The sequence below is a fragment of the Geotrypetes seraphini genome, chromosome 16 (assembly GCF_902459505.1).
Source record: "Geotrypetes seraphini chromosome 16, aGeoSer1.1, whole genome shotgun sequence".
NCBI lineage: Eukaryota > Metazoa > Chordata > Amphibia > Gymnophiona > Dermophiidae > Geotrypetes > Geotrypetes seraphini.
Window position 1 is genome coordinate 29463 of NC_047099.1, and position 24635 is coordinate 54097.

Genomic DNA, 24635 nt, shown 5'->3' on the forward strand with positions numbered 1-24635 from the left:
ATTTGCCGATCCTTTGCTCTCAGAGTCTCTGTTCAGCGCGGGCAAGAGAAGTTTGTTTCAAACCATCACAGCTATATCTTTTAAATTTTAGCGCTAAAAAAAAAAACGGCAAACTTTTCTTCTAGCTCTCTTCTCACAAGCCCAGTCGCAGCTGCGAAAGAGGAGAGCTATATTTACTTCAATAATCTTCTTTTACTTTAATATTCTTGCATTTAAATTTCATCTATTCTTGGCGCTTCACAATTTAATTTGCCGCCATTACTTTCTTAAATTTTTTTCTTTCAAGCCTCTTCAGTTTCGTCACTGGCTGGTATACCTCAACAGTAGTAATTTTTTTTTTTTAACTCACGCTTCACGATCTCAGCGCTGTAATCAAGTCTTCTAAAAACCGTTGAAGAGAGAAAACGGCAATCTGCCTTTCAGCTCAAAACTTACTCGGGTTTCGTTTCAGCTTTAACAAAAGAAGATATTTTGAATTGTCTTGTGTTCCGTTTCTTTTGTATTCATTTCTTTGAGGAAAATTATAAAGAAGGGAATTTTTATTTTATATTCTGTGCCTGGCTATAGAGGAGCTTTACGATTACGCTTCCATTCGTGCTCGCATCAAGCCACGCCCCCTCATATATGTTTAAAACAATTATATGTTGAAATCATAATACTAAGGAAATACAAATTAACATATTGTTAAATGGAAAATGATACATTATTAAAATGTTATGGAAAATGATTAAATATATATAAAAGATCAATATAGATAGATAGAAGGGAAATTTGTTTAAACAATTGAATATTGATTGCCTGGAATGGGGAGAATGTTAGGATTACAGTTCCAATGTGTATCCTTAAGCAGCCAATATATTGGGTGGGAAAGGGAGGGATAAGGAGAATATTTATTAGAATAATTAAGGGAGATAAATTAGGGTTAAATATGTGTGTCATGAAGAAAATTTTTTGGATATTAAATATGAAAGAGGAGAGGAAGAATAAGATAATGAAAAGTATTAAAACTGCGCTGGTACCGATGTCGGTGCCGGTGTAGAATCAGACATTTCGGCACCAAACAATAATTTTTGTTGAATCTCACGATTCTTAAGAGTTCTCTTTTTCAAAGTTGCACAGCGGGTGCAGGTGGACGCTCGATGGTCGGGACCAAGACACTGAAGGCACCAATTATGAGGATCAGTCAGTGAAATTGGCCGTGCACACCGCTGGCACTTTTTGAAGCCGGGTTGGGGGGGCATGAATGTAAAAACGGCTTCAGCCAAATCGAAGGCCGAGGCTTCGATGGTGGCTATAGGCCCCGCTGGGGCAAAACCGAAAATAATGGAAAAATAATAAAGATTTTTTTTTTTTTTTTTAAAAAGAAAATAATAAAAAAAGGAAAGGAAATATTATCTCCTAAACCAGTTTTCGCGAGCGGGCATTCACAAAAGATTCTCTCACAACGGCCGTTGAGAGAGACGCGTCTTCTTAGCTCCGCGGAAACTAAGAAACTGGGGACCGCGCGCCTCTGTCGGGCGGGAAGGCACTCGCGCGTGCGCGGTGCGGCCTGCTAGAACTTTCTAAGTTCTTAGAGTGCAATCACTCTAAAATTGTCCGTACCGGGGCTCCGTCGGTGCCGTCACCCATCAGTCAAGAATATGCTGCCTGCTTGTCCTGGGATAAGGAAAGACTACTTGCAGTACAGAAGGGTCATTTTAAAAGATTTCAGGAGGTGTGGAGGCCATTAATTGAATATTATAATGATTAAGGTTTATTCTTTTTCCTTATGGGATAATTTGGAGAAATGGGGGTGGGGTGGGATAGGATATTCTAATTAAATAGCAATATATTTTAACTGATTAATGCATATAAGAAATATGGTATATATGTATGAACAGAAAAGGAAAGGGGGTAAATATATTGGAAATATATTGCTATGGAATTTTAGGGGATATATGTAATATGATGAATTATATTTGTTGTGCATTTAATTTATATAATACAATGAACAAAGAGTTTGAGGAAGAAAGGGTGGAGGGAGGGATAGGTTAATGTAAGATTAATTGTAATATAGAAGAGAGATGTCTAGGTATGTATATGTTTGGATAGATTATTTTGTGGATATGGGGAGGGATGCGAGGTGGGTGGGGGGGAATTAAAATATGTATAATAACGTTGTTTAAGAATGTCAAGTGAGTTATGTGAATCATTTGTAATAATATTGTACACTTGTTGAAAGAAATAAAATGAATAAAGATTTAAAAAAAAAAAAAATACAGTAAAATACAGTTTTCTTAAAGGGAAACAACCCTCCAGACCAGCACTACCTCAGGATTTTTTTTTTTTTTTACTTGCTTGATTTAGGGGGCAAGGCTTACTGCTGAGGCTCCTCTAAAAAAATGTGGGGAGGTGGGGGGAGGGACCCCGCTCGAGACCTGCCGGGTTTGACACCCCCGAGGTCGGACAGACCCCCAAACAGGGCCTGCCCAAGCTCTGTCCGGCCAGAAACAGGGACTATAAAACCCCTAAACAAATTCCAACAGCCCTACCAAGGGAGATGGGTACAGATCACATCAACACCTGCTGGAGACTGAAAGAAGACTGAGGGAAATAGAGAAGGGAGTATAGTATATACTGTCCCACAGTTTTGTTTTCAGTCTCCACCTGCTGGTCATGATTGGATATATACCCATTCGTAAAGATTAACCTCTACTGGTCTGGAGAGTGCTAAAGAAATTATTATTTTCGTGTGTGTGAGAGAGGGAGAGTTGTGACCTAATAGGATCGGCTAAGAAAGAAACTGAGTATCAAGGCGGGAATTCCGGCATATGCTCCGTTAGCCAAAGGCTTACTTTTGCTATGGGAGAGCAACAACACAAATGATCAGTCAAAGGATTTCATCAACAAGCGTGACTACATCTCCCTGCTTGTCTCCGGAGAACTCCCTTTCCTCATCTCACCTTGAACTCAGGCTTGGCCCCCCGGCGCATCTTGCCTACAATGGTGATGAACGAGTTGTAGACCCCTTCCTCACTCAGCTTATCCCCAAAACAGTCAAAGCTCTCCTGCATCTTATGTAGGCCACGTTCAGAGATAGGCAAGAGGGTAAGGCAGTATGCAAGGTCGCACCACTGTCGCTCTGTCCTGTAGAGAGAATTGGACCACACACATACAAATTTGTCAGACCAGTCAAGTTTGAAGTTTGAGAGAGCTCCAAGAGAAGGAAGAGGTGCAGCATTACAAACCTGGCACTTCGGAACCTCTGACACAGCTTCTCCACCAGATTCTCAGTTTGCTTCTCCTTTGTGATGTATGACAGAAGCTGCCTGTGGGAGAAAGTTTCTGCATCATCCATCTCCAGCGAGCACCCTCCTCCCTACCTCATGAAACTCATGCACAGCTTTTGCTCCCGACTACTAATTTCTATAACGCTACTGTTTAAGAGAAAATGGGATACTCATGTGGGATCGTTAAGGGAGTAAACTCAGGGGGGAGGGATACTTGGAATGGGCAGACTTGGTGGGCTATAGCCCTTTTCTGCCGCTTTTTTCTATGTTTCTACTGGACCTATGCAGCACTGTACACAAACATGTAAGACAGTCCCTTTGCAACAGAGCTTACAATCCCCACCTCATAATAGTCTGGAACCTGTCTTCTTCCACACCACACTCTGGGTCTGACAGACGGCTTATGATATCTGGCAGCAAATTGTAGATAGCATTTCCCTGTAAACAGAGTCATAAGGCAGGATCAGTGACTATCCTTTGCTCAGGTCCCCTGCAAATCTCCACATGGTCCTTGCTAACTATGTACCTTATTAGCGAGTTCAGTAACAAAGTTGTGTGCCAGCCTTGCAATCTCTTCATCAGAATCACTGACTAAAATGAACATCTCGCTGACCTGACCCTTCACCTTTACCATATCTTTAAGAATAAGATGGGTCATCACCAGGGTGGCAGTCTTCCTGACAGATTGAGAAGGGTCCCGCAACCTACAAGAGAGCGATGTCAGACAGCAAGTGAAAGACTGCTAATACTCTTCAGGTTTACCTGTAATGAAGGATTTGGGACACTATTACTACTATACTGCAAGCAAACTGACAAAATTCCTGCTTGACAGGGCTCACAATCTCTTCAAGAAAGAGACAAAGAGATTAGAGAGTTTCATTTATTATAGGAATGATTAAAACATGGGTATTAAACTGCCACCTCAAGGTCGTAGGTTTTTAGCCTGGATTTGAATAAGGCCAGAGATGGAGCATGGTGTCAAATTGACACAACCTATGTATGTCTCTCACTCACATACTGCTCTCATATTCCTTTGGCTTCAACCTTTATGGTTTATTTTTACATTTGCCAAAAACAAGTGCAAGTGGTGTACAGTCTAAAAAAGAGATTACGTTCTTACCTTCCTAACATCTTTTCTAGTAGATAAGGAGAACTTAGGTTCTTAACTGCTAATTTTCTTTCTTTTAGTCTCTCCAGACCGGCACAGAAATGGATGGGATTATAGCAGATGGAGACTGAGACAATCATTTTTGGCTGGTGCAGTCCCATATACAGTCAGTCTTTTTTTAAAAAAAATTCTTTATTCCTTTTTAATCATTCAACAAGTGTACAATAAAAATCATACATAGTCTCAAAAACAACACTTGATAAATCCATCAAGATAATAACAATTGTATATATATATTGTGGCGGAGCCGGCACCTGTGGGTAAGTTTGGCTCCGGCTAGCGCACAAGATAGCTCACCTCCGACGTGCTTCCATAAAGCTGGAAGTCCTGCTGGTGTTCAAGTTCAATAAAATGAAACAGGATTCAAAAGTGTTAATTCCCAAAATCACTCACAATCTTGGTTTATTGGTCAATGACTCTCAAGCAGTCCTCCTGGTCATACAACACAATAAAAAGAAAACTAGGAACAAAAACAAAAATGAGCTGAGAACAGTGTCCCACAGCTCCCACCTTTATGCAGGTAAGTATAAGCAAATTAACTTTCAAGTTCTGCCTTTGAAAAGAGGCAGCCAACACAAGTCCACTGCTTTTCCAGTTCCTAATCAGTGTGGTGTCCAAGCCTAGGGTATGACAGGCTTGGCCCCAGCCAACTTGAAAGAAGCTGGTGGGGGGAGGGGAGTAGCTGAATCCACTAAATATTTCTGTTATCACAGAATGCCACAAATGGCCCCACAATCCCTACCAAGGATGACAAGTGGATTCTTCCCCAAACTACTTCCTCACTCCACAGCGTTCAAACAACAAAACACAAAATATAAACTTAAGCAGTGCAGTTCAATTCAGCTCCAAAAAAAACGTTTTTCTTCCAGGCTGCATAGAAAGAAAAGTCCAGCATTACTATCCTTCTTCATTCAAATGCTCACAGCTGCTGAGAAGTAGATTAACAGTTGCTATTGTGAGCATGAAGAGCAAAACACAACTTTCAAACAAGTAACTTAATTGTCCTCCATAGGCATACCTTCAGGAAAGTAAGCAGTTTCCTGGCAATCCATGGGTTCTACTTCTGCTGTCTGGTTAGCCACAGGGTCAGTGTCAAAACCCACCATCTCTATATCAGTAGAGCAGTGAGGGTCAGGAGCCCCGTCCTGAACTCCAGGGCAGACTGCTTGCCTTCTCCTCAGAGCAGCCTCTAATACATTGAGCCGGGCACGCCCAGTTCTCTGCAGGGAAGGAGCAGCCTGCAACTTTTGCCTACCTTTCTTAGGAGCTGCAATCAGCTTCTGCAGCTGAGAGTCAGCAGGGAAGGTGGAAGAGATCTGAGGCTGTTCCAGGATATTCTCCTCACATTCCTCTCCTCCCTGGAGATCAGCTACCTGAGACTTAAAGGGGAATATATCATTTTCCCTATCCTTTACCTCAGGCTTGTAACATTGGTTAGCCCTTCTCAGGGCTGGGTTGGTTTTAGCCAAACCCCAGCCTGGCACAAACCGAGCTCTAAGGCCTAGGGGTGTGACAATATATAAACCCATAACCCACCCTCCCTCCCAACACTATTCTTCTTAATTCATTTTACCCTCCCCCCACCCCTCCTTAAATAATTTATCTTCAAAAGAAAAATGGTGCTTATTCATTACAAAACAATGTTAATGGCTCCCATATTTTAATAAAACTTTTATAATTTCCATTACAACTAGGCTTATTCCAGAGCATATGACTCCACACTCAAACGGACCAGGAAAACCACTGTTGGATACTGATTATAACAAGAACCTCCCCCAAACATCCCTCAGTTCCCCAGCTAAACCAGCCGAACCAAATGTTGCTGCTTTTGTAACTCCCCCAACAACAACTGGCACCCACAGAAAATACTGTACTCTTCGCAAAAAAAAAAACAACAGAGCAACATGACAGAGCAGGGTTCTGTGCCGGTCTGGAGGGACTAAATGAAAGAAAATGAGCAAGTAAGGACCTAATTTCCCCTTCTTTATCGTCCCTTCAGACCGGCACAAAAATGGATGGGACATATCAAAGCAGTACCCATCATGGGTGGGACCCCCAAAGGGCCACCACTGGAATGCGCTCACCGAACACTGTGTCTCGACATGCCTGAATGTCCACATGGTAGTGCTGCACAAAGAAATGGAGAGAAGACCAAACTACAGCTTTACGTATCAGCTTTACGTATCTCCACCGGAGATACAAGAGAAGACTGTCCAAGAAGCTGCCTGACCCTGAGTGGAATGAGCTTTGACAGATTCCAGAACAGGCCTCCTTTCAAGAAAGTACACTGAAGCAATAGGCTCCTTGAATCATTGCGCAATGGTAGCCTTACAAGCATCATCCCCCTTACGAGGGCCCGCTAAGAGGACAAAGATGATCCAATTAACGGAACTCCTGGGTCCGCTGAACATAAGAGTGAAGGACCCGACAGACATCCAACTTGCGCAACTGCCTCTGCTCCAAAGAGCCCCCCCCTCCCCGGACTACCCAAGACAGTGAGGAACATGGACTGGTCAACATGAAAAGGCAAGACCACCTTTGGCAGAAAAGAAGAAACCGGCCGCAGCACAACCCACTTCCTAGAGAACTCCAGGAAGGGAAGCCTACAAGAAAAAGCCTGCAGCTCGGAAACGCGTCTCACAGAAGTAATGGCCACCAAGAAGACCCCCTTAAGAGAAAGGCCATTCAACGTTCAGGAGCTCTAAGGCTCAAAAGGAGGGTGCATAAGCACAGAAAGTAACAGATTAAGATCCAGGCTGAACAGAAGGCCGCACCGGAGGATGGAGCAATTTAGCTGCCCTCAAAAAATGAATCACATCTGGAGAAGAAGCTAAATGCCGACCATGCAACAAACCGTGAAACATAGAGAAAGACGCAAGCTGAACCTGGAGGGAGGACTAGGCAAGGCCCCTGTCCAGGTCATCCTGCAAGAACTCCAAGATGTGAGGCAAAGAAGCGCGAAGGGGAGCCACAGCAGGTGTGGAACACTCCTCAAAAAGTGCCAAACACGGACATAAGTCCAAGAAGTAGAAAGTTTCCAGGAACCCAAAAGGGTGGAAATCACCTCATCTGAATAACTTTTCTTACTTAGGCATTTCCTTTCAAGAGCCAAGCCGCAAGACAAAAGGGTCCCGGATTGAATATTGGAATGAGACCATGCGTCAGAAGGTCGGGTGAGAGACAACAGAAGAGGATCTGCCATGAGAAAACGAACCAGATCTGCGCCTGGACAAGCCCGGAGCCACCAGGATCATGTAGCTGAGGTGACGAGCAATGCGAAGGAGGACTTGACCTACCATCGGACTTGACCTGTACCATTGTACAGGAGGCCGTCCGTCGACCAAAGCTGCACCAGAGCATCCAGCCTCTAGGCCTGAAAATCTATGTGCCAACTGAAGAACCATGGTACTTTGGCATTGACACTCGTAGCCATCAGGTCCATAACCGGCTGGCCCCAAGCCTGCACAATCAACTCGAAGGTCACGGGACAGAGACACCATTCGCACGTGATGACTGAGGAAGTCCACCTGGACATTCTCCATTCTCTCTATGTGGGAGGCGGAGAGGTCTAGAAGATGAGCCTCTGCCCAAACTATGAGCAGAGAAACCACCTGCTCCACCAGACGACTCTTGGTTTCTCCTGACGATTGACATAAGCCACCGCCATGGCATTGTCCAAGAGAACTCAAACCGATTTACCCATCAGCAACATTTGGAACGCTAGTAACGCCAATTGGATGGCTCTAGTCTCCAGAACACTGATCAACCAGGACGCCTCCTCCAGAGACCAGCTGCCCTGAGCTGAACAACTAAGACACTGAGCACTCCAACCGAGGAGACTGCTGTCCATGAGAAGAACTATCCAGACTCACTCCCTGATCCAGACTCACTTCCTACACCAGATTGGAAGATTGTAGCCACCATAGTAACATAGTAGATAACAGCAGATAAAGACCCAAATGGCCCATCCAGTCTGCCCAACCTGATTCAATTTAATTTCAGATTTTTTTTTTCTTCTTCCTAGCTATTTCTGGGCAAGAATCAAAAGCTTTTACTAAATTTTACTAAATTTATATCAGACACAACTTATAAAAGGTAATATTAAAGGTACTATGGCTGAATCAATAATAATTGTTTTGCCTAAGCCAAATAAAGATCCTACTTTGGTTTCAAACTACAGGCCTATATCTTTGATAAATGTTGATAATAAACTTTTGGCGAAAATTTTGGCTTTGAGATTAGCCAAAGCTCTCCCACATATTATAGATATGCATCAAACGGGTTTCGTTGCTAAAAGACATTCCTCTAATAACTCTAGACTATTGTTTCACATGTTAAACTTATCAAAAAAAATGGATGAACCGGCTTTTACAGTTTCATTAGATGCTGAAAAAGCATTTGATAGGGTAGAATGGAATTTTATGTATCAGGCTTTAGAATGGTTTGGTATAGGTTCTGGATTTATACAAATGGTAAAAACATTGTATAGCTTCCCGATTGCAAGACTAAATATTAATAATAAGATATCTGATGGTTTTCAATTGCAGAGGGGAGTTAGACAAGGTTGTCCTTTATCTCCTTTGTTATTTGATGTTGTATTAGAACCCTTATTGTTAGCAATACAGCAAAAGAGGGAGATACAAGGTATTCCATATTCAGATATGGAATATAAAATTTCGGCTTATGCTGACGATATTTTACTTTATTTGAGAAATCCAGAGTCAACCTTATCTTCTTTATTGGAATTAATTGATAAGTTTGGTAAATTTTCAGGTTATAAAATTAATTGGAATAAATCTGAAATTATACCCTTGAATGTTCATTGTGTAAAAGGATTATTTGATACTTTTCCATTCATATGGAAAGAAGAAGGATTTAAATATCTTGGCATTCAAGTTAAAAATACAATTGAAGATACTGTAAAAGAGAATGAAAAATATGTATTAAAAAAAGTTATGGAGTTATGTGAACAATGGAACCCATTACATATTTCTTGGTGGGGAAGAGTTCAAACTATTAAAATGATGATGTTACCTGTAGTTTGCTACCAAATGAGTATGATACCTATTTATTTTCAGGGGTCCTTTTATAAAAAGCTCAATAGCATTTTAACAAAATTTCTTTGGCTTGTTAAAACACCTAGAATAGCTTTAGTAACTTTGCAAAAATCAATTAAGGAGGGAGGGGTAAATTTTCCAAATTTCTATAGGTACCATCAAGCCTATATTCTACGTCAGGGTATGTATTGGATCCTCCCAGAACTTATGGATAATGCACCGGATTGGTTATATTTAGAATGGCGCCTTATGTTTCCCCTAAATTTAGTTCATCTACCAAGTATTAACATACCTAGAAGATACAGAGAAAATAAAATATTAATAGATACTTGGAAAACGTTGAGATTTATTGATAAATTAACACCTATCCCAATAAACAAATCAACTAATCAATCTATATGGATAAACTCCAAGATCAAAATTGGCGGAGCTCAAATCCTTTGGAAGAACTGGATTATTGCAGGCATTAGATCTATAGACGATGTTATTTCAGAAGGTAAACTGCTGGATTTTTCACAATTGCAACATAGATTTGGTCTTAATAAAACACAAAGTTTTAAATGGTTGCAGTTGAAGCAGGCCATTCAGGTTGGGTTCCCTGAGTGGAAAACATTAAATAATCAATATAGTTTAAAGTTCTTATGTTTTCAAGCAGACTTCCTAGGACATCAAGCCGCATTGTGGTATAAATTAATATCTGGATATTTGAATAAAAAACCAAAAAATGGTCTAAAAGATATTTGGAGCATTGAGATTGGACATCAGATTAATGTATCTCAATGGCCACTAATTTGGTCTTGGAGAATGGGATGTACAGTGTCAGCATCTATGAGACAAACTTGGTTCTTTTTATTACATAGAGCTTTTTGGACCCCTACACGTTTGCAAAAATTAGACAGTTCTAAGTCCAATAAATGCTGGCACTGTAATCTAGAGCCAGGGACATTAGATCATTTATTGTATCATTGTCCCTATATTAAAACTTTTTGGAATTCAATTTGGCCACAAATTAATAAATTGATGGAAAATCATATTGCAATATCATATGATACAATATTATTTGGAATGATGATGAGAAAAAAAAGTCAAATTTCACCAGAAAATAACAAGCTTTTATTAATTATGACAGGGGTTGCCATTCAGCATATAACTAACAACTGGAAGAATTATAACAACCTAAATTATACATTTTGGTGGAATACAATATGTCATATATTTAAAATGGAAAGAACAATAGCAATACAAAGGGGGACATATACTAAATTTATAAAAATATGGGGGCCATTGACAAAATACTGTAATGAATAAATAGTAGGATTTTTCTTCTTTTCTTCTTTTTAAGGATTTTTTTTTATGACACACATAGAGGGGGGGTAAGGAAAATAATATCTACATAATATGTTATAATATATTATACAATATGTAATGTATGATTGAAAAGTAATAGAAGGGTGGGGGGAGGGAGAGGGGATAAAATTTATTTAGAACATAATGTATTAGATATAAAAATGTTATTGAATATTCATCAATTGTATTCTAACATGTTGTACACTTTCTGTAAAATTTGAAAATTAAAAATATTATATTAAAGTAATAAAAGGGTGGGGGGAGGGTGAGGGGGAAAATTAAATTTAGATATATAATGTATTAGATATAAAAGTGATACTATATATTTATCAATTGTATTTTAATATTTTGTACACTTTATGTAAAATTTGAAAATAAAAAATAATGGAAAAAAAAAAAAAAAGCTCTGCCCAGTACTGTGCTTAGGTTCTATCTAATGAAGTCTCCGTCAAAGCTCACTCTAGGCTTATCTAAACCATCCCAGCCATCAAAGCCCTCCCCAGCCCATCTTCAACCAAATGGCCATAAACGGACACAGACCATGCAAGTCTGCCCAGTACTGGCCTTAGTTGTTCAATATTTACTATTTTCTGATTCCAGATTCTCTGTGTTCATCCCATGCTTTTTTGAACTCCGTCACCGTTTTCCTCTCCACCACCTCCCTCAGGAGCGCATTCCAGGCATCCAACACCCTCTTCATAAAGAAGAATTTCTTTACATTGCTCTCGAGTCTACCACCCCTCATCTTCAAATTATGTCCTCTGGTTTTACCATTTTCCTTTCTTTGGAAAAGATTTTGTTCTACGTTAATATCTTTTAAGTACAGTGGAACCTTAGTTTACGAGCATAATTCATTCCAGAAGCATGCTCGTAAACCAAATTGCTCATATAGCAAAGCAAGTTTCCCCATAGGAAGTAAGGGAAACTTGCTTGATTCGTCCCGTCCCCCCACCAAGGCCACTAGCGTTGCTCTACCCCCCCCCCCCCGAGAACCGGCATTGCTTCTCCCACGCAAACTGGCATCTTCCGCCTGCCTAAACAGAAGTCTTACGCCATCTGGCACTGGCACGCAGCCCCAGGACGTGCCGGTGAACAAAGATCCTTCCTGTTGCCTGGGCCTTGAGCATCTGAGCCTTCTGGCTCTCGCACTCTGGGCGGAGGATGCCAGTTCGCGCAGGTGGGCATTCACGAGTGGGGGAGAGCGATGTCGGTTCTCGGGGGGGGTGGGCGTTTGTGAGTGGGAGCGATGCTCGTAAATCGAGTCAACGCTCGGTTTGCGAGTCACAATTTGTGAGAATGTTTTGCTCGTCTTGCAAAGCACTCACAAACCACATTTCTCATAAACCGAGGTTTGACTATTTGAATATCTGAATCATATCTCTCTCCCCCCCCCCGTCCCTCCTTTCCTCTAGGGTATACATATTCAGGGCTTCCAGTCTCTCCTCATACGTCTTTTGCCGATAACCTCCTATCATTTTCATCACCCTCCTCTCAACCACTTTAAGACTTCTTATGTCCTTCACAAGATACGGTCTCCAAAATTGAACACAATTCTCCAAGTGGGGCCTCACCAACGACCTGCACAGAGGCATCAACACATAACATCGTACTTCCTGACCGCGTAACCATAAGTTCTACGCGGTTTACAAAAAAATTATAAGCTAAAAACAATTTGATGATGGCAGGAAAATTATTTGACCAAGTTATACCGTTTTTTTCGCCTTTAGATCTTTGGACACTATCACCCAGAGGAGGATGCGACGAACTAACCCCCGAAGAGGAACGGAAGAGTCCAGATCTTGAATCTGAGGCGACCACCACTGAGAAAGAGCATACTGAAGCTCACCTGACCATGGTCCAAGGAGGCTGCCATCGACTCCAAAACATTACATTAGTTATTTTTATTCCACCATTACCTTGCAATTCAAGGCGGATTACAGAAGAGGATTTCTGGACATGTCCAGAGGTGTTACAGAATAGAGCAGTTTGCTTCAGAGGATTGAAATGTTTCATTCGGTGTTAGTTAGTCTGAAGAAAATCCAGATGGTGGCTCTGCAAAACACAAATCAGCGTCATTTGAGCCCCCCAAGAGGATCCAACAAGAGGTCCAAGTCCACATCAGGTGAAAAGGAAATCTCCAAACAAAAATTCCTCATTTCATGAGACCCACAGCTGCTTGGATGAAGATATGGGGGGGAGGACTAGGCCAGAGCAGACGCTTGGGGGGGGGCTGAATGGGATACATGCGGAAGGCAAAAACCCTCCCCTGAAAAACCAGAGACCTCCGGGCAAGAAACAGGACCCCCTGGCCACCTGCAAGTAAGCAAAATCTGGGACAGATCACCCCTGGCAGCAAAGCAGGACTCACTGCCAAGGCAGGAGACTCAGCAGAAATCTGTTCCTGTCTCTCTAAGACAGGTGGAAAGTCACCTGAGGCTGCAGACAAGATAGTGGAGCTTCCAGCCAAAACCGGTAAAAAACCCACTGAAAAATTCTCCCCCAAGGCCTGCAGTGGCAAAGAGCCCTGAACAGACGCAGCCGCTAAATCAGGCAAGCCTGAATCCATGAAAAGGGAATCCCCAGCACTATTGGCGGTAAGGTAAACCTCATTTCCCTGACCATCGGCAGCTGGAGAAATCCCTGTGTGGGTGGTAGGGGAAGCCCAGGCTTCCCAATTGCCTGCTGCTGACTTGCTATGCATGCATGAAGGGGAACTCTGCTCGCCGGCACCCGAAGCCGACGAGGATTCCCCTTAGTGTTGGCCAGTGCACTTTGTGCATACGCCGGCCACACTGATCGCACACCTGGAACACGTTGAGCACTTTTAAAGCTTCTTATAAGTAACCACTACAAGGGAAATACAGTGCCGGTTAGCAATAAAAATCAGTTAAACTCAATTGAAGGCTGCCCTTCAGACCGGCACTGCCTCAGAATTCCCCCCCCAATATAACTTTAAGTAACACTTGAACAGACCCCACTGGCTCTCAAAGCTATATGCCTTGCCGGTAGTTGGTGGCAAGGCTTACAGCTGAGGTACCTTTAAAGATAAAAATTTGGGGAAATGGGGGGAGGGACTCGACCACTTGAGTGTGGTTCCCCCGAGGTTGGTCAGACCTCCGAATGGGTCCCCCAAGCTCAATCCAGCACAACAGGGCCAAGGCGGCCAAATCAATCAAAATCCAACAGCCCTACACTAAACCAGGGAAGACTGCATAGGCTTACCACCTCCACCTGCTAAAGACTGAGAGCAGACTGATTGTACTTGGAACTGCACAGCCCACTTATACTGTAGCCAAAAGTTTGTGTCTCGGTCTCCACCTGCTGGTCACAGTTTCTGTGTCGGTCTGAAGGGACGATAATTTACTGCAATTATTCAGGGAACGAAAACTATTGGATAGAGTGTAAAGAATTATGAATGAAGAAAAGAAAGCCTGGGTAGCAGAGTAAAATGTCTCAAAAGCTACGGAGAACCCTAGGTCAAACTTCACCCCCTCCCCCCAAGTTTGCCTGGTACTTAGTGTGGGGGTTGCACCATACAAGTCTGAATGGGTACAAGAGTTAAGAGTAGGGGGGCACATGTCAATCTCTTTCCATGCATTCCCCCCACAACTCACCTAGCATATAGATGTGATGTCCAAGGCTCAATTACATTAGGGAACCGCATGGACAGATCTCCAACAGCAATCATGATGTTAGAACGAAGAGAAGGATGTGGAGACTTCTCCAACATGGTGAAAAGGAGACGAAGGTGGGAGTCACAGAAATCGGCACTAGGGATAAAAGAAAGTAATATCAGAGAAAAGACTCTTCATACAGCGCTGCAAAGGGAAAAACAATCTGAAATCACAGAGGAGTCACCACAAGTCCCATCACACAGTGCCATAAAGGCAAAACAATTCAAAGTCACAGAGACCCAAACACAGTGATGTGGAAAAAAACAAGGGACGATCACCATGCTCAATGCCTTACCTTATCATCATGAATTTGGCAAGAGCAAGAGCCGCTGTAGTGAGCAGAGTGGGGTCACTGAATCGGCCAGGATTACTGCACACCTTCAGAATCAGAGGCACAAAGGCTGAGAAGCACTGCTGGCCTGAGTCATTGGGGATGGGGGGGAGAGAATATACAATTGCAAATCAGCATCACACAACAAAGTCTCTCCCTTTCCATGATCTACTGACCCCTACCCCGTTCCTTGTACTGAATGTAATCCAAAATCCAGACACAGATGAAACATTAGTTCACAAATTGCCAGATGTCTAACTGGTAGAACAACAACTCAGGGATGGAGAAAAGCCAGGCATGTAGCACAGTTACTTACCGTAACAGGTGTTATCCAGCAGGCAGATATTCTCACATGTGAGTGACGTCATCCACAGAGCCCCGGTATGGAACGTTTACAGATTTTCCTATGCAAGAGGCATTCAACAATTCAAACTTTCCCTCCCTTCCAGAAAAGGGATTAAAGGAGTCAAGAACTTTAGCAATTCTTTGGCTTTCAAATTTTCTCAATTATGGAATGAACTCCCTTTAATTTTGAGACGCCCTAGTCCTTTTCAATTTTTCTGCAAATCTTTAAAAACTTTATTTGCTAAACATTTTGAAAATTAATTATTTGTAATTTCCTGTTGTTTTTCTTTTATTATTATTTTTTTAAATTATTGTTAACCGAGTCGAGCTTCCTTTGGTTGATGACCCAGTATATAAAGCTAAGTTTTAGTTTAGTTTTAAAAGTGCATTGCAAATGCAATACAAATTGTTATTCCGACTCTATGTATCACCTTATAGGGCATATTGTGCGAAATTTCGGCCCACAGCCTCGTATGACAAATGTGGGCATCTGACTGCTACATTGGGTCATATGCTGAGCTCCTGCCCGACTGTACAAGCCTTTTGGCAGAGACACGTTACTTATATTGGGACTCTTTGGACTGTGCACATTCGACCTTTGCCTCGCCTGCTTTTTGGACTTTCTCCATCTTATCATCCGAGACCAGCGGGCTTGAGTGCATTTCTTCGGTGGTCCATTTTATGTGCCTTAAAATGTATTTTTCTTAAATGGCTGGACACTGAAGCTCCAAACATTCCTATGTGGCGTTCTCAGATGATTCTCCTGTTGGCTTGGGAGCGCAGAGACATGCCTGATCTTTCCACTTTGCGGGAGGGGGAGTGCTTCACAGTTGTCTGGGAGCTTTTTTGGAACACCATGACCCCAGTAGCCCTTAGTTGAGTTTTGAATTGCTGATTGATACCCTGCTGTTCTCCTTTGAGTTGGTTAAAATGTGTTCACCTTGGGAACCCGGTCCCGGGGGTGGGTGGATTGTTTTCTATTAAAATGTTGTTGGAGCACTGCTTGTTAGGATGGATTTTGGTATCTGTGTTTTGCCTGCTGTAATAAAAATCATTTTACCATAAAAGTGCATTGCCACTTTAAGAACTTGAGAAAGTTTGCGAACTGCCTGCATTGCACATGTGCGAGTGCCTTCCCGCTTGACACCGCTCGCGGCTCCTCAGTTCTTTAAGCAAGCTAAAAAGCCAACCAGGGGTTGTGAGAATATCTGCCTGCTGGATAGCATCTGTTATGGTAAGTAACTGTTCTTTATCCCAGGACAAGCAGGCAGCATATTCTCACATGTGAGACTCCTTAGCTTACTACAATGGGATGGAGGGAGAGTTGGGCATTAGGAAAATAGATTTTGCGGGGGGCGTGGCTTGGGAGCGCAGCCGGATGGTCGGGTGAGGACTGAGCTCTGCATTTACAAGCATTTGAAAGTTATTTTAAGCCGCTCATTCAGCTTCATTTTTAAATAATTTTTGAGGTTCAAATCTCATAATGGCCTCGAGTAAACAGGCGAAAAATGAAATGGCTGGTGCAGGAGTAGGGAGTGCTAAAAGATCAAAGATAGAGCAGTGACTCCTTCTAAGGTGACGTTGCCTAAGGAAGATAATGGTGACATCTTTGCACAGCTGAAGCTAATTACGGATACAGTTTCTGACAATGCTCAGAAATTGAAAGAGGGTTTGTTTTTTTTTTTAATATTTTATTTATAAATTTTTCATTCTTACAATAATTTAATTGTACATAAAGCTTAAATTAATACATGAAAAATTATGATTCTAAATAATTCATCTTATCATATAAAATATAACCCTCCCCTTTTTTCATTTCTTATTTCCACATAATATACATTCCCCTCCCCACGCTAATATAACTATTACTAATGTGCTATGAAATCTGATCACTGGAATAGCGGGCCAATGGTTCCCAAATTTTCTTAAAATTATGAATATTTCCCTGTTGTAATGCTATTGTTTTTTCCATTTTGTATATATGACAGACTGAATTCCACCAAAATGTATAGTTTAATTTGGAATAATCCTTCCAATTTTGAGTTATTTGTTGCATGGCGACCCCTGTCAATATTAATAATAGTTTGTTATTGTTTGCTGAAATCGGACTCTGAGTTCTTATTGCTGTACCAAATAGTATAGTATCATATGAGAGTCCTACATTGAAAGAGGTTAAAGATGAAATTAAGAATCTCACAGCACGTATGGAGCAGTTTGATTTAAAAGTTGAAAACATGGAAAAAAGAATGACAACAAATGAAATGGAATTAAAGAAATGTAAAGTATACAGGGAAAAAGTGGATACTTTATCTAAGGAGCTGGAAGACTGTATTAATAAGGGGAAACGGAACAATTTGAGAATTATTGGGCTCCCGGAGGGAGTTGAAAATAATGATGCTGTTTCTTTCCTTGAGCAATTTCTTCCAAAGATTCTGCCTCTCAAAATCAAAATATCCATTAGAATTTGAGAGGGCTCATAGGATCCCTGCAAGAAGAACTGGCAGGGATCCGAGACCACGTCCAATGATTTTTAAGCTTTTGAGGCATCAGCAGGTAATGGAAATTATTCGGCTGGCAAAAGAAAACAAGAATCTGAACTGTCAAGATTCAAAAATTCATATTGTGACAGATTTTGCTAAAACCACTGCTGAAAGAAGGAAAAAGTTACTTGATTTAAGACCTCAAATGAGACATCTTGGTGCTAAATATGGATTGCTTTTCCCTGCTATAATGAGGGTTATTTATGCCAATAAGTCACTAAGTTTTGATGATCTGGACAAGTTAAAAGTTTTTGGATACATGTGAGCAACCGATGGTGTCATAAAAGGAACTAAGGAAAAAAGAAATGTGACTCAATGTTAAAATGTCTTTATTTTGTTTGATTTTTATTTTTTCATGGCAGTGATTGCTATATAAGAGATTGATTCGTTGAAAAGATAGAATCTTATTCAAATTCAATTGCAATAATTGTCTTGGATACATGGTTCTGGTGGATAAATTCTTTTTAGAATTCTTCAAAAGAAGTTCCATGGAATTATGCAGACCTCTAAATTCTATTTGCTAATGATTCCACACTTACTCCGGCGTTGACTTTTTTTAAATATCAGCAGGATTCATCGGACTTCATAAGGATATACTACTGGATATATTGGTATATTATTTATGAAGGATAACGTATTGTTCGTACTTTATGCCTGATCCTTCATAAGGATATGTGCGATAGCGATGGATTTGTGCAAGTGTGAGGGATCAACGTGGATTGAACTATATCAATTTCTAGCATTTGAATTTATCGGTTCAGTCTTCTTGGGGAAATGAAAGATCTTCACTTTGGTTCGGGGATTGTAATTTGGATTTTGGATGTCATTACATGGGTTTCTTATGTAAATTGTTTTTTCAGCGTGATTGGAAGGATGGATTTTGCTAATGGTATATTCCTCAGTCTGTTATTGTTCTTCCTGGGTCAAAGGTAACACGGAAGCAATTTATACGCCAGAGGGGAAGAAAAAAAAAGTTTCAAAGGACTAAGCATCGTTCGTATGAAAAGGAAAGACTGTTGCTCGATGGATGGACATGATGATATGAGACTGTTTTGGTTATTTATTTACACAACCTTGAGATTCTAATGTTTTATTTAATATATGTTATCTAAATATTTATGATCTAAATAGGATAACTTTGGGTCATATTTAGTTATTATTAATTCAAAGAATAATTACAGAGTGGTGTGGATATTAAATGAAATAGGATGGGTATGTTTTCATTTAATATTAGTACTAACTAATACATTATACTTTTGTTGAGGAGATTTTATTTGCTGTTTAACTACTGTATTTTCACGCATATAACGCGCATACGTGTATAACACACATACGCGTATAGCGCGCGGGTCCAAACCATTTGTGTAAAAATTTTTTATATAGCACGCACACGCGTATACCGTGCAAGCTGCTATAACCTCTTCCCGCCACTCCCGCTTACTCCCTCTTCTGGCCTGCGAACCGGCATCCTCCCCCCCGCTCGCGTCACCCTCCCTCCCCCGCGATCCTACATCCCCCCCCAGCACCGCAAAGACATCGGTCACTTACCCGATTGGGCACCGGCACCAGCACCAATGCACAGGACGTGCCAGTTCCAGTGCCCGAAGATTCTCCCTCATTGGGCTGGGCTGGGCGGTGCGAGGGAGATTCTCCCTCTTCCCTGTGCCAGGCTGGACTGGGCTTTGAGCATTTGCGCATGCTCAAAGCCTTCTGATCTCGCTCTCTCCGAGATTCTCAGATTCAGAATCTCGGAGAGAGCGAGACCAGAAGGCTTTGAGAATGCGCAAATGCTCAAAGCCCAGTCCAGCCCGGCACAGGGAAGAGGGAGGATCTCCCTCCCACCGCCCAGCCCAGCCCAACGAGGGAGGATCTTCGGGCACTGGCACGTCCTGTGCATTGGTGCTGGTGCCGGTGCCCAATCGGGTAAGCGACCGATGTCTTTGCGGTGCTGGGGGGGGATGTAGGATCACGGGGGAGGGGTGGGTGACGCGAGCGGGGGGGGGGAGGATGCCGGTTTGCAGGGGGGATGCTAGATCGCACTGAAAAAAAAATTTGTATAACACGCTCACACATATAACGCACATGGTTATATTCAGTTTGTAAAATCATGTATAACGCGCGCCTTATATGCGTGAAAATATGGTAATTTAAGATTAATTTACTGGAGCACATTTAAGGTTGAATATGTTTTGAATGGAGTTTACGTGATGGTTCTTTTTAATACATTAATTTTTATGTTATGGACTAATAAGGAATGATTTGAGGGGTTGTTTTCAGATGGGACATTTTATATTTTATCTCATTTCATTTTAAGGTTTCTTTAGACAAAAGGATTATAATTTAAAGTTTTGGATAATATTATTATTTAAAATATGGTAAAGTCATTTATTTCTTTGATAATTTGATTCTTAATGGTATTTTTTTAAAGTAAAGTTCATAATTAATACTATTATTTGCTAATGAATAATTAATATGCTTTAGTTACTAATGAAAAATATTTTGTATTCAACTTAATTGTATTTTAGTGGCTTATCATACTGCTATAATCAATTTAAATTTATGCTTGTGTAGAGTATTTCTTCACCTGATATCAAATGTGTGTTTCTAAGATTTCACTCTTAAATGGGTGGGGGGGGGTTTAGGGAGGGTTGGGATAATAGGGGTCAAGTTTCAAGTTTATTAAAATTTTGATTTACACGCAATATCAAATATTTTCAATGCGTATAACAAAAATAAAATTGAGGAAATAAATGAATCATTTAGACAATAGACATAAAACATATCTATAGATGATAAAAAAATACATTAGGAGTACAGGGATAAAATTACATTTGTTTTTAAAAAAAAAAAAAAAGAAATAACATTTAGGGAGGAACAACATCAGGAAAGGTATAGGAAGGAAAAAAAAGAAATTATCTAATTTAAGGTTCAAATGCATCTTTATAAAGATAGCTTTTTTAATTCCTTTTAAATTCTACTAGAGAGGTTTCGGCGCGTAGGAAAATAGGAAGTTTGTTCCAGAGCTGAGGTCCAAAAATAGAAAAGGTTGTATTTCTTCTAGTGCCTATTACTTTCAGTGTTGGAATAGTTATTAAATATTGATCTGCTGATCTAAGAGATTTAGCAGAGGAATAAGGTATTAAGTACCGATATAAGAATATTGGGGTATTAGTTTTCTGAATTTTAAATATAAGTAACGCAATTTTGTATGTTATTCTATGTGAAATTGGTAGCCAATGTGCATTTCGCAGAAGAGGTGTGACATGATCATATTTTTTAGAATGGGTAATAATTTTTATTGCAGTATTTTGTATAATTTGTAACCTTCGTATTTCTTTCTGTGTTATGCCTTGGTATAATGTATTGCAGTAGTTAAGCTTAGAAATTATTAGAGAATGAATTAAGATATTTAGAGCTTTAGGTTCTAAAAGTTTAGCTAGAGATCTAATAAGATGTAAGGTTCAGGTTCATATTTATAAAATCAGGAAAATGATGCCTATTTATGAAGACTGGGAATATTTGTTTTATTGTTTTGGAAAGATTATTTTACTTATAATTTAAGGATGGATATTAAAATTTTCTCCTTGAATGTAAATGGCCTCAACCATCAGATTAAAAGGAAAAAAACATTAGCATTTTTAAAAAATCAGAATGTGGATATCTACTATATTCAAGAGACCCACCTGTCTATAACAGAATCAAAGAAACTGAAAGGGGGTTGGGTGAAACAATGTTTTTTTGCCCCTGCAGATGGGAAAAAAGCAGGGGCAGCTATTCTGATTAATAAAAAATGTTCAGCCAATTTTAAATTAGTAGGTTCAGATCCGAAGGGTAGATGGGTCCATGTGGAGATGAGTATGGGAAATAATGCCCTGGCTTTGTGTATGCCCCTAATTCAAATCAAAATGAGTTCTTTAAAATGTTACAACTGTTATTCCCACTGGCTGCTTCTAAATTAGTTGTGGCTGGAGATTTTAACGCTGTTATGGATCCATTATTGGATAAAAAACCTTGTAGAAATATAAAATCATTAGGGTTAGATAATTTGGCGCATTTATGTGATTTAAAGGATATTTGGCGTATACTTCATTTTAATGATCAGGAATTTTCCTTTTGTTCACAAGTTCATAAATCTTTCTCTAGAATTGATTATATATTCTTGTCTCAACTCAAATAGTTCAGCAAGTGATTAAAGCTTCCATAGATCCAATTATTTTATCTGATCATGTGGGTGTATGGATTGAACTACAAATAGATCAACAAGAGTATAGTAGACCTATTTGGAGATTTGATAATACATTGCTTGTAGATATTAAATTATTAGATGAATTACAAATAAAAATTACTTAATTTTTTCAGTATAATTTATCAGATGAAACTTCTATGGAAAATGTTTGGGATGCTTTTAAGGCTACTATAAGATGTAATATTTCATACTCTGCTTATATTAGAAAACAAATTAAAAATCAATATTCTAATTTGGAAAAGGAAATTAAAATTTTGGAATCTAAATTGATTGATAAGTGGGATCATGACACTTTACAAGACCTTTTAAAAGCAAAAGGTAAATATAATGAATTAGCTTCGAAATTAATAAGGAAAGATCTTTTTTCTCAGCAAACTTTGTATTATGGAAATTCAAATAAGGCGCGTAGGTTATTGGCAAATTACCTTAAAGCAAAGAAAAGAAGAACAAAAATTAGTGCAATAAAAGATGAGAAAGCAGTTAGGCACAACCAAATTGATATTATTTTAAGTAAATTTTTAAATTTTTATAAAGATCTATACTCTTCTGAATCTTATGATGGTAGGGAGAAAGATGGTTTAGATTTTTTGAATTTAATTATTGGTCCGAAGGTTCCTCATCATATAAAAAGAAGTTTAGATGAGCCTATATCACTAAAAGAATTAGAAACAGCGTTGAAATCTCTTAGAGTTGGATCCACTCCAGGTGGTGATGGATATACAATAGAATTTTATAAGTCATTTCAAAATTCCCTATTGCCTCATTTGTTAAATTTATTTCAATCCCAATTATCTAAGGGATGTATTACAGGTACTATGGCTGAATCATTAACAATTGTTTTGCCAAAGCCAAACATAGATCCCACTTTGGTTTCAAACTACAGACCTTTTTCATTAATAAATGTTGATGGTAAACTTTTGGCTAAGGATTGGCTTTGCGCTTGGCCAAGGCTCTCCCTTTTATTATTGATATGCATCAAACTGGATTCGTTGCAAAGAGACATTCTTCTAATAATACTAGATTGGCCTTTCATATGTTAAATTTATCTAAAGAAATCGCTGATCCGGTTTTTTCTATTTCTTTGGATGCGGAAAAAGCTTTTGATCGTGTTGAATGGCCTTTCACGTATCAAGCATTGGAATGGTTTGGTATAGGTTCGGGATTTATACAAATGATTCAAACTTTGTATAGCTCCCCTTCTGCAACATTATATATTAATAATAATTTCTCTGATCGTTTTATGTTGCAGAGGGGGGTTAGACAGGGTTGTCCTCTGTCTCCTTTGCTTTTTGATATTGTATTAGAACAGTGTTTTTCAACTTTTTTCCACTTATAGATCAGCAGAAATAAAATAATTATTCTGTGGACCGGCATCGGTCTGTGGATTGGTGGTTGAAGAACACTGGACTAAGTCGTGAGCCAGACCCCGCCCATCTCTACCCAATCTCCACCCCAGACCCCGCCCCCATAATAGTACTAATTGCACCTTGCACGTCCCGTGCCTCATCTGGAAGCCTTCCCTCTGACGTTGCAACGTTAGAGAGATGGCTTCCGGTTCAGGCGCAGGATGCCTGTAGGAGCCATTGTCCGTGGCTTTTGCACTGAATCAGTTAGGAAGAGGGAGCTGGCTCGAAGATAACGCCGCATCGATCGCACCGTGGACCGGCGGTTGAAGAACACTGTTTTGGGCCTGATGCAGGAAATTTCTGTGGACCGGCACTGGTCCATGGACCGGTGGTTGAAGAATACTGTATTAGAACCCTTGTTATTAGCCATTCAACAAGCAAAGGGGATACAGGGTATTCTCTTTTCTGATAGAGAATACAAAGTTTCGGCATATGCAGATGATATTCTGCTTTATTTGAGAAATCCAGAAACTACCATTCCATGCTTATTAGAATTGATTGATACATTTGGAAAGTTTTCAGGTTATAAAATAAATTGGAGTAAGTCAGAAATTCTTCCTCTTAATGTGCATTGTAATAAGAGATTTATTTGATTTTTTCTCATTTACATGGAAAGAGGATGGATTAAAATTCTTAGGTATCATAATAAAATTACTTTGGAAGACACTTTGAAAGAGAATGAAAAACTTTTATTAAAAAAAGTAACAGAAATGTGTGAGCAATGGAATCCTTTACATCTTTCTTGGTGGGGGAGGGTTCAAACTATTCAAATGATGATTTTGCCTGTAATTTGTTATCAAATGAGTACGATACCAATTTTTTTTCAGGGGTCCTTTTATAAAAAAAACTTAATGGTATTCTTACAAAATTTGTTTGGCTGGGTAAAAGACCTAGAATAGCTTTAGTATCTCTGCAAAAGTCAATTGAGGAGGGAGGGGTAAAATTTCCAAATTTTTATAGGTATCATCAAGCCTATATTTTACGCCAGGGCATGTATTGGATCCTCCCAGAACTCTTTGACAATGCTCCAGATTGGTTGTACTTGGAGTGGTGTCTCTTGTTTCCTTTAAATTTAGTTCATGTTGTTAGTATCAAAATGCCTAGGAGATATAAACAGAACAGAATTTTGATTGATACATGGAAAATTTTGAGATGCATTAGTAATTTAACACCTATTCCAATAAATAAATCAACAAATCAATCTTTATGGATAAACTCCAAGATTCAAATTGGCGGATCTCAAATCTTATGG

The 24635-nt window shown here is 39.9% G+C and overlaps 1 protein-coding gene across 1 annotated transcript in view; it reads right to left on the reverse strand.

Annotated features, from left to right (window-relative positions):
* The window catches only part of NCAPD2 (non-SMC condensin I complex subunit D2), a gene marked incomplete at its 3' end in the record, with an annotated part of 162759 nt that overhangs the window by 27164 nt on the left and 110960 nt on the right, over nucleotides 1-24635 (reverse strand). The window contains exons 23-28 of the mRNA XM_033924539.1: nucleotides 14811-14934; nucleotides 14456-14611; nucleotides 3796-3973; nucleotides 3613-3707; nucleotides 3228-3308; nucleotides 2943-3126 (exon numbers count right to left, since the gene is read on the reverse strand). Coding sequence (XP_033780430.1) covers nucleotides 2943-3126; nucleotides 3228-3308; nucleotides 3613-3707; nucleotides 3796-3973; nucleotides 14456-14611; nucleotides 14811-14934 — 818 coding nt within the window. The remainder of the gene's footprint in view (nucleotides 1-2942; nucleotides 3127-3227; nucleotides 3309-3612; nucleotides 3708-3795; nucleotides 3974-14455; nucleotides 14612-14810; nucleotides 14935-24635) is intronic.